This window comes from Mobula birostris, chromosome 9 (genome assembly GCF_030028105.1).
Source record: "Mobula birostris isolate sMobBir1 chromosome 9, sMobBir1.hap1, whole genome shotgun sequence".
Lineage (NCBI taxonomy): Eukaryota > Metazoa > Chordata > Chondrichthyes > Myliobatiformes > Myliobatidae > Mobula > Mobula birostris.
In genome coordinates, this window is record NC_092378.1 from 46,937,868 (window position 1) to 46,951,895 (window position 14,028).

The 14,028-nt window shown below is 41.0% G+C and overlaps 1 protein-coding gene across 11 annotated transcripts in view; it reads right to left on the reverse strand.

Annotated features, from left to right (window-relative positions):
* Positions 1 to 14,028, reverse strand: part of LOC140202734 (DENN domain-containing protein 5B-like) — a 301,107-nt gene that overhangs the window by 172,176 nt on the left and 114,903 nt on the right. For 7 of the 11 annotated variants that reach the window (XM_072267984.1, XM_072267991.1, XM_072267987.1 and 4 more), the window contains exons 2-3: positions 8,363 to 8,434; positions 5,439 to 5,548 (exon numbers count right to left, since the gene is read on the reverse strand). The exons of 1 other annotated variant lie outside the window; for it this stretch is intronic. In XM_072267984.1, the coding sequence (XP_072124085.1) occupies positions 5,439 to 5,548; positions 8,363 to 8,434 (182 nt within the window). The remainder of the gene's footprint in view (positions 1 to 5,438; positions 5,549 to 8,362; positions 8,435 to 14,028) is intronic. 3 more of the 11 variants (XM_072267990.1, XM_072267985.1, XM_072267995.1) reach the window with 1 other exon arrangement.

The window sequence follows — 14,028 nt, forward strand, 5'->3', positions numbered from 1 at the left end:
AACATTACCCTCCCTCAGAGACATTTATACTGGCAGACTTCAAAAGAAGGCTACCTGTATTTCAAAGGATCCCACTCATCCTGAACATCACCTGTTTTCCCCTCTACCTTCTGGGAAGAGATACAGAGCGTTAAGGATGAAAACAAAGAGACTCCTTAACAGCTTCTACCCATAAGCAGTGAAATGTATAACACCCCCTTCCCTTCTCCTGCCCCCCTCCTAAGACAGCGGCAGCTAAATGCATCACACTTCCAGGAATGGCAGGTGTGCAATAGTCCTACCCCCCCATCCATATATTATTAATTTTGGACTGCACTCCTGAGGTTTTAGAGTTTATTTTATGTATATATTCTTTGTCATGCTGCAAAACGCTGAGCCGCTAAACTGTTTCATTGCTCCACAACAATGACAATAAAGATATTCTTCTTCTTCTAGAGTGGATGTGGCGAGGATATTTCCTATCACGGGGGAGTCTAGAACCAGAGGACACAGCCTTGGAATAAAAGGAGATCCCTTTAGAACGGAAATGAGGAGAAATTTCTTTAGCCAGAGGGTGGTAAATCTGTGGATTTCACTGCCACAGACAGTAGTGGAGGCCAAGTCATTGGGTATATTTAAAGCTAAGGTTGATCGGTTCTTGATTAGTCAGGGCATCAAAAGTTACAGGGAGAAGGCAGGAGAATGGGGTTGAGAGGGATAAGAAATGAATCATGACTGAATGGTACAGCAGGCTCAATAGGAGCTGATTTAGGCCATTCAGCCTATGTCTTAAGGTCTGATGATATATAAATATTGACTACAGTTTAGAAGGGCCATTTGGTGCTACCCTCAATCAAATGCTGCCTTGACATCACGGACAGCTGCTCATCTTTGAGATTCAGCATATTAGTGCACATTTCAAGCAACTCTAAATCATAACTAAGCTTCAGTGAGCAGTTTACCATCAGTAAATACCAGCATATAGTGGGAGCACTGGTAACTTCCTTCTACCTCTTTATTAATGATCATCAGACGTGGTTGGATTGGATTCACTGTGTTCACTGGCTTGATGGTTCCAGTGGAGTGAGGAATTGGACATGCAACAAGTTTAAAGAGCATGGGCACACCGATATACTTTCACAGACAAACCACAGTGTCTCATTCGTGCTCAGCTTTTGCTGCTGCTAGATTTGTTTGAGTCTATTGTCTTTAACACACGGAAGCCCACATACTACAATGGAGAGAGCCTCTGGTCTGAAAATGGTATATTTTCTTCACAAGGCCTGCACAGTTGGTTATTCCTCAAATTCCTTGTGGGCAACACAGGGTCACCTGAAGTAGGCTGCTGGCTCACAGCTCTATCATTCCAGTTTTAATCCTGACCACCAGCACTGTCTGGGTGGGATCTGAACATTCTCTCCATGACTACAGCAGTTTCCTCCTTGTTTCTTTCCATATTGCACTGGAGTGTGGATTGGAAGGTTTAAAACTGGCCAATGTAAATTGCCCCCAGTGTGTGTGCGAGTGGTGGAAATGGCAGGGAGGGAGGCGAGGGGAGAATAAAAAGGGAAGAGTGTAGGATTAATGTAAGTGGGATTTGATGATCAACAGAGGTTTGTTGGGTTGAAGTGGTTGGTCTCTTGTTGGAATCTCTTACGGCTTGTCAATTCCATCATTCAGAGTTTGGTCAGCTAAGTAGTAGTGATGTTACTACATTTGGAGATGGGCACTGAAGTGCTGCTAAATTTCACAAGCCCTCAGACCATGTTGAGAACTCCCACTCCCTCACAAATATACTGTATATTACTGGTGGATCAAACTGCTAGTTAGGCAGGAAGGACTCTGGACTTTGGGTGTAAATCATGGCATTTCATCTACTCAGAATAGAGAGGGGGAAAAAGGCATTATTTTGTAGTGTACCCTCCAAGTACGCAGGTTATCAAAGCACTTCACAGCCAATGAGTCACCTCTGACCACATTTGTTGTTATTCAGGCAGACAGCACAGTTAAAGCAGATCAATTTGTACGTGCTGACAAAGGAATGGGTGTGGGTCAAAACCAGATAGGATCACTGCCTGCTCTTCTATCAACAGAACAACATGTTTTCATTCTACATGAAACGTTAATGGTGTTATAACTTACAGCTATTTTGTTGGTATTGAAGAGGATGCAAAGAATATCGTAGACAAAACGAATATCTAACGAGGATGTCATGAACAGAGCAAGCACAAAAAGAGGAATAATGTATGAGATCATGAAAAGGCAATGTAACTTCATTGGACATGTGATTAGGAAAGAGGAGTTAGAATGCACGGTAGTTATGGGAAAGATTGAAGGGAAGGAAGCAAAAGGAAGGCAAAGACAAATGATGATGGAGACAGCAGCCAGAGAACTGGAACTGAATGAATACCAATGAATTGATCCACTTGACCTGAAACAGGAGTGTGTGGGCCATGCCAGTCAAAGCTCAAACTGGTGATGATAATGATTTCCTCAGAAAACTAAGGAAATTCAGCATGTTCCTGATAACCTTCCCCAATTGTTACAGATGTACCAGAGAAAGCATCCGATCTGAACGCCTCACAGTTTGGTATGGCTACACACATAATATGCTGGGAAAACACAGTAGGTCAGGCAGCATCCAATGAACACTCGAGGTTATGAACTGAGGCCCTTCATCAGGACTCGGCTGCTGCCCTGCGCAAAATTGCAAGAAAACACAGAGAGTTGTGAACACAACTCAGTCCATCACAAAAACCAGCCTCTCCTCCACTGACTGTTCACGTCTCCCGCTGCTTTGGGAAAGCAGACAGCATAATCAAAAGACTACTTCCATCCTGGTTACTGTCTCAGTTCTTCCCCCTTCCATCAGGCAGAAGATACAAAAGCTAAAGAACACCTACCAGGCTCAAGGGCAACTTTTACCCAGCCGTTTTCCAACTTGAATTGACCTCTCACACACTAAAGATTAACTCTTGATCTCTCAGTCTACACGCACTGCACTTTCTCCACTATATTCTGCATTTTGTTATTGTTTTCCCTTTCTACAACCTGAATGTACAATGTGTGAAATTATCTGTCTGGATGGTATGCAAACAAAGCTTTTCACTAACGTGACAATAGTAAATCAATTACTAATTCTGAAGATGAAGCAAGGCCACATTTAACACTGTGGACGCACTATTGTAAACCATCCCCTCAATCAAGACTCCATTCTTCAAGCTGGAGTCAGTGCAAAGACTTTAAAATACAAATGACAACAATTTGACTATAATACCACCTCTTCAATCCAGTGACCCATTTTGAAATAAATTCCTAAATGAAGCACTTGTCTCTGGCAAAACTCAAGAAATAACATGAGCACTTGAATGACTCCTGATTGAATCCCACGTGGTAAGAGCCACCATTTGTCAAGGGTATTTTTGATCGGCTGTGTACATTCTATGGCATGTCTGTAAAATGTACCAAAATCATATTCACCATTCAGGGAATCTGTCAGTGGAAATGGCTGCCCAAAATTAGCATCAGAACAAGAGCAACAACTGAAAAGTGAACAAAGTACCCTTTACCCACACACAATGCCTGTGAAAGTCATCTGATAACCCTAGATGGCTTCACAAATCCCCAGCTCCTTTCAAAAATTGTTTGAGCGAGTTCTTAATGATAATCCCACCATCCGCGTGCCTCATTATACTGATGAGATTGAGAAAAGTAATTACTATTTTAGGAGTTCGAGTGAAGTAATTACCATTTTAGAAATTTATCGCGGGGGTGATGAAGTAATGCTGCAGCTGATTTTTATTTTCAAAGCATCACATTCCCTCAGGGTCTAAAAAGAGCACAGTATTCCACTTGAGTATTTCACAACCCTCATTGGACACAGAGCAACAACCCAGTGGCGGATTTAATTCCATATCATGAATTGGCTTGTGGACAGGATATTTCCATTCACTAGAGATGACTGACATGGGTTGTGTGTTAATAGATAGAATGATCTTTCGAAGTTCACAAAATCAACACCTGGTGGCCGCAATGCACAATCTACACTTGCAGTCTGTAATAACATAGCAAGGTTAGTTAGATAGTCCTGCCCTCTTCACCATGCCCTTACCACTATAGAGGGACTGGAAAGATTATGGCATGGGAATACCATTTGAAGTGAAAATACAATGCTGGAAACACTCAGCAGGACAGACAACATCTGTGGAAAGAGTAACCTGGAACATTTAACTCTGTTTATGGCCCTTCAACAGGCACTGTTAAATGTTTCCAGTATTTTCTGGTTTTATCCCATTAAATAACTTATTGACATGAAGGGACGGTTCAAGAGTACAGTCATAGTGGCTGACCATTTAAATTCATCGGCTTGTCAGCTTTTCAATCACATAGATTGATTGCTCATTCTTTCTTCCTTTTTCTGTCAGTACTCATGTCAACAATAGGTACATCCTGTTCCAAGCAGTGCATTTTATTGCTGATGTCTTATTAAGAGTAAATGCCTCAATGCAGCGTTTCACAGTCAGAAGGACAAACTCCTAGGAAAACCAACACCAAATAAATCTAGAAGTTCAAAAAGTTTCCAGGTAATAGGCAATGAAAACCCAGTCAGTGACATCATTATTTTCACAATGAAAACCCAGTCAATTTCCCTGGGAATATCCAAAACATTTATTTTTACCAGAAGATCCTTCAGCAACAATCAAAGTTGAGGCACTTGTGGGAATTGGATAAGAGCAGCATGTCAAGGTGAAAGATGAAATAAAACATGTTGCGGCCCATACTTTGGTGACCAGTTCTGATAATATCCATAATATGAGCAGAAGGAATTACAACAAATATCCAATTGCTTTCTCTTTTACCTTGCTGAGAACCACGGTTTACAAACACCAATTTACAGAGAAATTTGCCCAAGAAGAGCAAGTACTTCCTGACTTAGCTCTGAATCATTTGCATGATACCTCGCACCTTGACCAAAAGATACATTTGGAGTGGGAGAGGAAAACAAAGGAGACTCAGGTAGATATCCAAAGATCGAGCGCCTCGCACATTACTTCGCTAAGCAGGTGACCCCAAAATATGCACACAGCATCAATAAGGTCCTTCTGATAGCACCTCTGATTATCACCTTCACTAACGAACAAAAAATTCCCTCAAAAAACCACAGAGATCTCTGCACAATTTCAGGATGATCCAAAGTCAGGGCGATCATTCTTGCCAAAACTCCCATGAGGATCAATGAGATCAATGTCAGGACAATCTCAATGATTAAAAAAACTTCGGTCATGCAAACTAACTTGTGAGAATCATGGCTACACACATGAAATCGGAATAAGAGAGAAAGAAAACACCTGAACCCAAATATTACTATTGCAACTTTGGTCAAATCTACAAGCTGATGTAGCCTCGGATTCACGGTACAGGAGCAATGAGTAAAGAAAACATTAAAATCCACAACTCACCATATTGACAGCATCTTGATCAAAAGGGTTGTACTCCACATTTTGAGGATAATGGGCTAACACTTTGGACTTGAAGGTTCTCCTCAATGGACTCTGATCAAAGTTTTCCCCTAAAAAGTGAAAAGAGATGGTAAATTATGCAGGTCACCAGGCAATTGCCAGATTTTAGACAGTGAATATGGTCCGGTTTATCGCGGGTAAAGCCCTCTTCACCACTGAGCACATCTACATAGAGCATGGTCGCATTGAAAGCAGCATCCATCATCAGGGACCCCCACCACCCAGACCACGCTCTCTTCTCACTGCTGCCATTAGGAAGAAGGTACAGGAGTCTCAGGACTCACACCACCAGGTTCAAGAACGGTTATTACACTTCAACTAACAGGCTCTTGAACCAAAGGTGATAACTTCATTTGCCCCATCACTACACTATTCCCACAACCCACAGACTCACTTTCAAGGACTCTTCAATTCATGTTCTCAATCATTATTGCTTATTTATTTATTTTTCTGTATTTGCAGTTTGTTGTCTTTTTCACACTGGTTGTAATCTTTTATTAATCTATCATGGTTATTGGATTTATTAAGTATGCTAACAAGAAAATGAATCTCAGGGTTGTGCATAGTGACGTAGGTGCACATTGATAATAAGTTTACTTTGAACTTTCAGCTCCAGCTAAACTACGAACACCAGCAAATCGTGATTGTTACTCACCTCAATGAGAAAACACCTTGCAAAGCTATTAGAAGACATCCATTTTGTTTTAAAGTTCTTCCACTTTAACTTTTCAAAAAAGGAAGCATCATCTGGTTGAAAGGCCACTACATAATCTGCTTATAGGTCTTAGTGTGGGCATAGATCATAGTGCTGGATGGGATGGCAATGTTTGGGACATTTCACGCCAACCCAGTAGAAATGCCCCACTTCAAGTAAGGTGAGCTCAGAGCGTAGGCAGTGAGTTTATTTCCTGGCACAAAACACACCAAGGTTTATGAGGATGACTTAAGGTTAAGACTTAGGTAATAACCGTTTTTATTTACTATCTTGAGGGTTTGCACAGTGAGTTTGTTTCTTTGGTTGCGTGGGTTGACGGATCTTCAGCATCAAAACAGGTTTGATGGTTGAGGTTGAGGTCAGATGAAACCAGAACTTGGTCCATCAATCCCAAAAAAATTCAAACAGGTGTGTTTGAAGAGATTCTTTCACCCAGAGAGCGGTAAGAATATGGAAATCACTACCTTGAGGATTAACCAAGGTGAAAAGAATGGGGACATTTAAAGGAAAACCAGATAGGTATAAGAGGCAAGGATATGTTGATGTGTGAGAAGGCATGTGGAGTGGGCAAAATGACCCATTTCTGTGGCAGAAAGGAGCTTTCATACCTACTGCCAACACAGGGGCAATGGAAAGGCTCAGCCAAACTTACCTATCACCAGCAACAGAGTTGTTTGTTAAAGACAGCCTACTGGCTTACTAGTTAGTGGCCAATGCAGAGGAATGTTTTATAGACTGCATCTGCTCAGTCTGCTGTTGCATCATTGCTACTGGACTCAAAGTGGGGCAAAGTGCTGAAGGGAAAATGATGGTCAACTTGAAATCTGGTCATTGTCCAGTCACGTAAACACAGAGGGGCAGTTGTTGGGCAAGAAGCCACTCAGTATTTAATTCAACAACTGGATCATGCACCATGCAACAATAGTGGCACATTTTGTGGAGCTTCTGCCTCACAACTCCAGAAACACTGGTTCAGTCCAGATCATCAGTTTACAAGTTCCTCCTATGAGCCTTTCCCTGAATGCTCCAGTCAACCCTCACATCTACATGATGTGTGGGTCGGTAGGTTTAATTGACTACTGCAAAGTACCCTGTCGTACCAAGGTGGCTGGTGGGAGATTCAGGGAGGGGTAATAATGCTAATGCATGTGAGAATGGACTGTGGTGAAATTAAGTGGTGGGGTGGATCATCTTTATTGTGCCAAGAACTAGCATTGACTTGATGGGCTGAACAGCCTACTCTAGCATCATAAGGAAGTATGACAAAACAGATGGATGCTTGGGAATCCTACATTAGGTAAATCACCAAGATGGGGGAAGGGAGAGACATGACTCATATTTGACTTGGTCATTATGGGCTGTTCGCTGAAATTGAAACCAATGATCACAAAAAATGAAAATACAATAGAAGATATGAAACAATTTTTCGATGGAAATCAAATCTGCAGATATCAAAAATCTGAAATAAAATCAGAAAATGCTGGAAACACTCAGCAGATCAGGCAGCAACTGTGGAAGGAGAAACAAGAGTTTATGTTTCAGGCCAAAGCACCTTTGTCAGAACTAAAGCATCTGGTGAAGGGTCTTTGTCCTGGAACATTATCTATGTTGCTTGCTCACAGATACTACCTGTGTTTCCGAGATTTAAGGCAAGAATTTTTTCCAATGTCAATTGTATCTCACTCAGTTTAAAACTTCCCACCATATTAGCGGATGTAATTAACAATCAACATATGCAGTCTAATTTGTTTTTACGAAAACACCAATTCAAGTTCATCAGTTATATACAGACTTCAGCAAACCCACAGCCAGGCAGAACAAAGCAGGTAAGGGAAGCATAGAGTCCAATCCCATCACCAACACCACCACCAACCAAGACAGTAATGTCCACCAAGGCACCAAGTCCTCGAGAACTGCCCTGTCGTGACAAGAACTGTCTGTGGACAAAAAGCAAGCAAGGATGATATTGCTCTACCCTAGTGCAGAAGGAGGAAAGAGATTGAAGGAGATGGGTCTGACAATCAACTGCAGCAACTGCACCGGAGAGATTCCAGTAAAATCTACAAAATTTGGAGAAGTAGAGGGAGGTGTATTTTGGAAAGGAAAAAGAAAGCTGAGAGATCAGGTCCAGCTGTTTTCCACTCTTTACCTGAGGCTTTGTTAGGACATGGAGTTTCTTGGCTCCTGCCACACCACTCTGCTTCTAGCCACCGGCATAGCGCTATACAACACAAATAAAGAGACAAAACTGCATGTCAAGGTAAATACAAAACAGAAAACAAGTATTGAAGTGTGGATAAGAACATGTCTCTGTAAACAAAGGTGCCAGTAGTATACATGGGACAAGCAAAACATTTGATCAAAACCATAACATGAGATAGCCACATGCTATTAAGGATTTCATCATTGATTACATCTGTGGCTCTCTGATTTAAAGAATGCCAAGTTCCTCACTAGTTTCCACAAAGCATTAGCCACTGCAAGCCTCCACCACAACTGGTTCCCAGACAAGGAGTTAACTTAATTTCCCCACATCATTCTCTACAGACTTGAGGAAAGCTTGTTAATTTTTAATCTACAATCCTCCTTGAGGCTTCAGATCCCTTAACAAAGATGCTGAAAACACATTACAGTTGCTAGGACACAGTTCTGCCAATCAACTGCGGCTGCCTCAACTCAGTGAGAGAATCCATTTAAACCAAGTTTGACTGCAACGATTCCCGTTACATAGCACATTCATTGCCAGAAACAAACCATGAAATGACTCAGCTGTTTCTGCCTTCCCTTTGTAATTATAGGGCTTCAAAATACATCTTTAAAGCTGCATTGGTCTGGTGTATGTGAGCCCCTGTCACAACGGACACACAATTTGTTTGGCCAGACAGGTTTCTGTCTAGACGTTGCAGTTTTGTTCACGCTCACTTTCATTTCTGACTGCAACTCACTTGCATCTCTGGCTGTTGCTTCCATTGTTCTTTTAAATGTGAGTTATGCTTCAGTTAGGAGCCGTTTTTGAATACTTTCTTTTAAGAATCCACAAATTAAACAATCTCTCAGTGCATCATTAAGCCCATCACTGAATTCACAATGCTCAGACAATTTCTTCAATTCGGTCACATAAAGCGAAATGGATTCCCCTTCCTTTTGATTCCAGTTACGAAACCTAAAGTGATCTGCAATCAACAACGGTTTTGGTTCTAAATGTTCCTAGATTATCTTCACAATATCAGCAAGGCTCATTCCAGCTGGTTTGCTTGGAGCAGTTAAATTTCTAAGTAAACTGCATGTTTTTCTACCTATTGCACTCAGCAACACTGGCACTCATTTCACGTTGGCTATTTCATTTGCTTCAAAATATTGCTCAATTTGTTCAGCATACCTCAGCTAGTTATCTGTTTTGCTATCAAACGTGTCTATCTTTCTGACATAGCCAGTCATTTCTGTTCTTTTATATTTATTGTTATCACTAGGTACTCATTTTATGAACTCGTAAATTTAATCCGTTTACTGCCTTTATTTTTTATTAACTAGACTGTCTCTCTCCCCTTTCCAAAGAAACAAATGCTGCGCATTCTTTTTAAATTCAAAACGTTTCTCTCTTGCTCCCCTTCCGAAAAAAAAATGTACTGTGCTTCAATAGCTAGGTAGTTGTCTCAGGTTCGTTTAAAACTTACTTGTTGCTGCTGTTATGTTTTGTAACTCTAGAAACTAACTGAAAGGTAAATAAAGGAGCTGGGATGAACATGTCTACTTTGTTTTACTTTAGTGAGGTGTGCACATATGACACGTTGGTGTAATGACATATGCAATTCATGTACTTTTTGCAATTCATGTACTTTTACAGACGACCCATAATAAATTATGTAAACAAAGAATGCTTAATCAAACAATATATATACAATATTACTCAAATATTACTGTAATAATAAATTCTCAACAAGTACCACTTTAAATAGAAGCTCTGCCTCGAATGTCTGATCGGGATTACCATGGTAGCAATATCAGACCGTCGAATGATGGAAACCTTCAGAAATTGAACATGCCAAATGCTGGTATTGGTAAAGTATAGTATATAAGCCAACTGTAAACCCACTAAAATTTAATTACTTCTGGAACGACTGGGTGCTATAATCTTATAATACCATAAGCCTTAAAGGCAGCATGGTGGGAAAAAGTTTTTTTTTCCCCCAATCTTCAAAGCAGTTTAAATAGCAAATAGCTAGAGAACTGTATCATTAAGCTGTGGCAGACAAGGCTTCCTGTACATAGACATCAAAGGAAAAAGAGGAAAATACAGCTTGCAAGAAATGAAAATTCAGTGTTGTCGTTGACAGTTTTAATGATGTTGCAGAATATTTAATGAGCAGTGAAATTCAATGTTTATGAAATGAAAGGGGTCAGCTGCCCTAGTCACTAATTAGGAAATCCTCAACATGAGCATTTCTCAACTCCCTGCCGGCAAACTGAATTATAACAACAACATGTATTCATGCAGTATCTTCAACATGGTGATGGTTCTGAAAAGAAAATCCAGATTAATACAGAGGAGTGTTTGGCCTTCACTAGTATGGGTCAGGAATGCATAGGAACACAGAATAATCTAAGGAGGTGGTGCAGAATTAGGCAGGTGAACTCCATGGAACAGTTTGAATAGAAGGACTGTGCTCAAAAGGACTATAAGACCATAAAATATAGGAGCAGAATTACACCATTTGGCCCATTGAGTTTGCTCCACAATTTCATCACGGCTGATCCAATTTTCCTCTCAGCCCCAATCTTCTCCCTGTATCCCTTCATGCCCTGACCAATTAAGAATCTATTGACCTTGGCCTCAATACACATAAAGACTTGGCCTCCACAGCTGCCTGTGGCAAAGAATTCCACAGACTTGCCACTCTCTGGCTAAAGAAATTCCTCCTCATCTCCATTCTGAAAGGACACCCCTCTACTCTGAGGCTCTGCCCTCCAGCCTTAGACTCTCCCACCACAGGAAACATCCTCTCCACATCCACTCTATCAAGGCCTTTCACCATTCGATAGGTTACAGTGAAGTCACCCTTTATTCTTCTGAATTCTAGTGAATACAGGCCGAGGGCCACCAAACACCCTTCATTTGACAAGCCATTCAATCCTTTTCGTGAACTCTCTAGTTTCAGCACATCCTTTCTAAGATAAGGAGCCCAAAACTGCTCACAATACTCCAAGTGAGGCCTCACCAGTGCTTTCTAAAGTCTCAACATTACATGCTTGCTTTTATATTCTAGTCTTCTTGAAATGAATGCCAGAAAGATGGGGGAATAAGTGGATAGGACTGGACAGGTTAGGATGCATGCAGAAGAATTTTAATTGAGCTTAAGAATATACAGCATACAAAATTATATTTAACATGAAAGTACCTTTATTTTGTTATCTCAAGTTCCTCTAAACAAGTTCAAGGAATTCATTCACACTGACATTTGAGGCGACGAGTGAACTTGGGAATGGAATGTTAAATGTATGAAGAGCATTGATTGCTCAGGGCCTGTATTCACCTCAGTCTCTACCCCACCTCAACCCCCATCAAGAAGGCCTTAGACTCCTCTGCTTTTTTCTGGAACTCAATCCCAGCAGTTCACTAACATCCTCGCCCAACTGGCAGAGCTTGTTCTCACCCTCAACTACTTCTCTTTTTGATTCCTCTCACTTTCTACATAACAAAGGTATAGCCATAGGTACTCACATGGGCCCAGCTCAAGTTGGTTACTGAGAGCACCTTGACTAAATCTGTATTCCTAATCCACACATTAGTTCGATGACTCTTAACTGAGGAGGTCAAACTGAGATGTATAGTTCTGTTCAGAAATCTTAGGCAAATCCATAGAGCTAGACTTTTGCTGAGTACTGTATTTGTCAACATGGAGTGCTGAGTTTGCAAATCTGGCAGGAGCAAAGTATGCTGGGAATGGTGAGCGTGGAGCATCATGGGAGGAATGTGGGACAGGTGGCAGAGAAGGAGTGCCAGGGGAAGGGGTGGCACAGGTACAGACACACCCAATCCAGAGAAACCAGGCAAAGCCAGTTGATTCCAAACAAATAGTTTATTGATCATTACAGAGTGTCTCTCTAGTGCTTCCTGCTCCCTCTCCTCTCCTCTCCCTTTCCCCTTTCCCAATCATGATTCCCCTTCTCACTCTCAGTCTCAGTCCACAATGGAGACCCATATCAGAATCACACTGATCATCATTCACACGTCATGAAATCTGTTTTTTGCAGCAGTACAGTGCAATACATTAAGTTATTATAGTACTGTGCAAAAGTCTCAGACACCCTGGCTCTACAGTATATATACACTCCTAAGGCTTTTTCACAGTATTGTACTCTGTAAATAAGTTAGTTCTAGACAAAATCAGCACTCTATAAGCTCCCACGTACTGCAGTCTACATATACAACCTGAATGCCTATGTTATATTCTTCATTATTTTCACTGTTCAGCATGTTACAAAACTTTTGTATGGATGCACGTACATTCTGTGGCCACTTTATCAGGTACAGCTTCTCATTAATGCAAATATCTAATAAGCTAATTATGTGGCAGCAACTCAATGCACAAAAGCAGGCAGACATGGTCAAGAGGTTTAGCTGCTGTTCAGACCAAATATCAGAATGGGGCGTTTCCTCCAGCTGCTCTGGTTACCTACCACAATCCAGTTGCTAGGTTAATTGGTCATTGTAAATTGTCCTGTGACTAGGCTACAGCTCAGTGGGCATTCAGTAGCATGGCTCAGTGGACCTATTCCATGCTGTATCTCTAAATAATAATAATAATAATAATATGATTTTGACTGTGGGATGATCTTGGGTATCAGACAGTCTCTACAGTTTATAGAGAATTGTGTGAAAATCAAAAAAAAACAGTAAACAGCTGTTCTGTGGGAGAAAGCACTTTGCTAATGTGATAGGTCAGGGGAGAATGGCCAGACTGGTTCAAGCTGACAGGAAGGCGACGGTAACTCAAATAATGCATTTTAAGTGGTGTGCAGAAGAGCATCTCTGAACGTACAACACATCAAACCTTGAAGTGGGTGGGCTACAGCAGAAGGTCACACTGGGTTCCATTCCTATGGCCACTTTATTAGGTACACTCCTGGATCTAACAAAGTGGCCACTGAGTGTAAATTTACACAAAGCACCAGCACCAAACAAAATTGGAAAAACCCTTGAGCTTACTCAAAAATAAAGACATTGCAGCAAAACAGTTTCTTCTTTCCCCACCATTCCATACTGAATTCACACTCTCTACAATGTCTCTTGTTTTTCACTTGGTAAGCAATGAACTGAATTTATGAGCACTGTGTCCTGTCCCACCAAACAACCAGCGCAGGTTTAGCCTGATGATCTCAGTTTTCTTGAGAACAGTACAGTAGAGATTTAGTGCAGTGATATCAGCTTCTGCTAGACCAATACTGCATTGATTTGGTTTTCTAATTAATTTCTTTAAGGTCAGTCTAGATTTAGTGTGTTCTTTCCTTTGGACTTGCACAGTCCAGATTTTGTACAGTGCTATAGATTTTGACAAGATCTGTACATCTATAGTGAGATGTTGGGTCAGCACATTCCAATTTAGAGCAGTGAGATCACTTTCAACTAGTCTAGTGCAGTACAGATTAAGAATGCTTTTGTCAAAATCTTACATAGTTCTGCTATGTATATCTAGTCTGGCGCTGTTAGTTATTATTTGTCCTTCATGCATTCTTAGGTATAGATTTGTCATATTTATAGCCTATGCACTGTCTTGGCCAAATTTTTTCACTTGGACTTCAACACTAAAATAGATT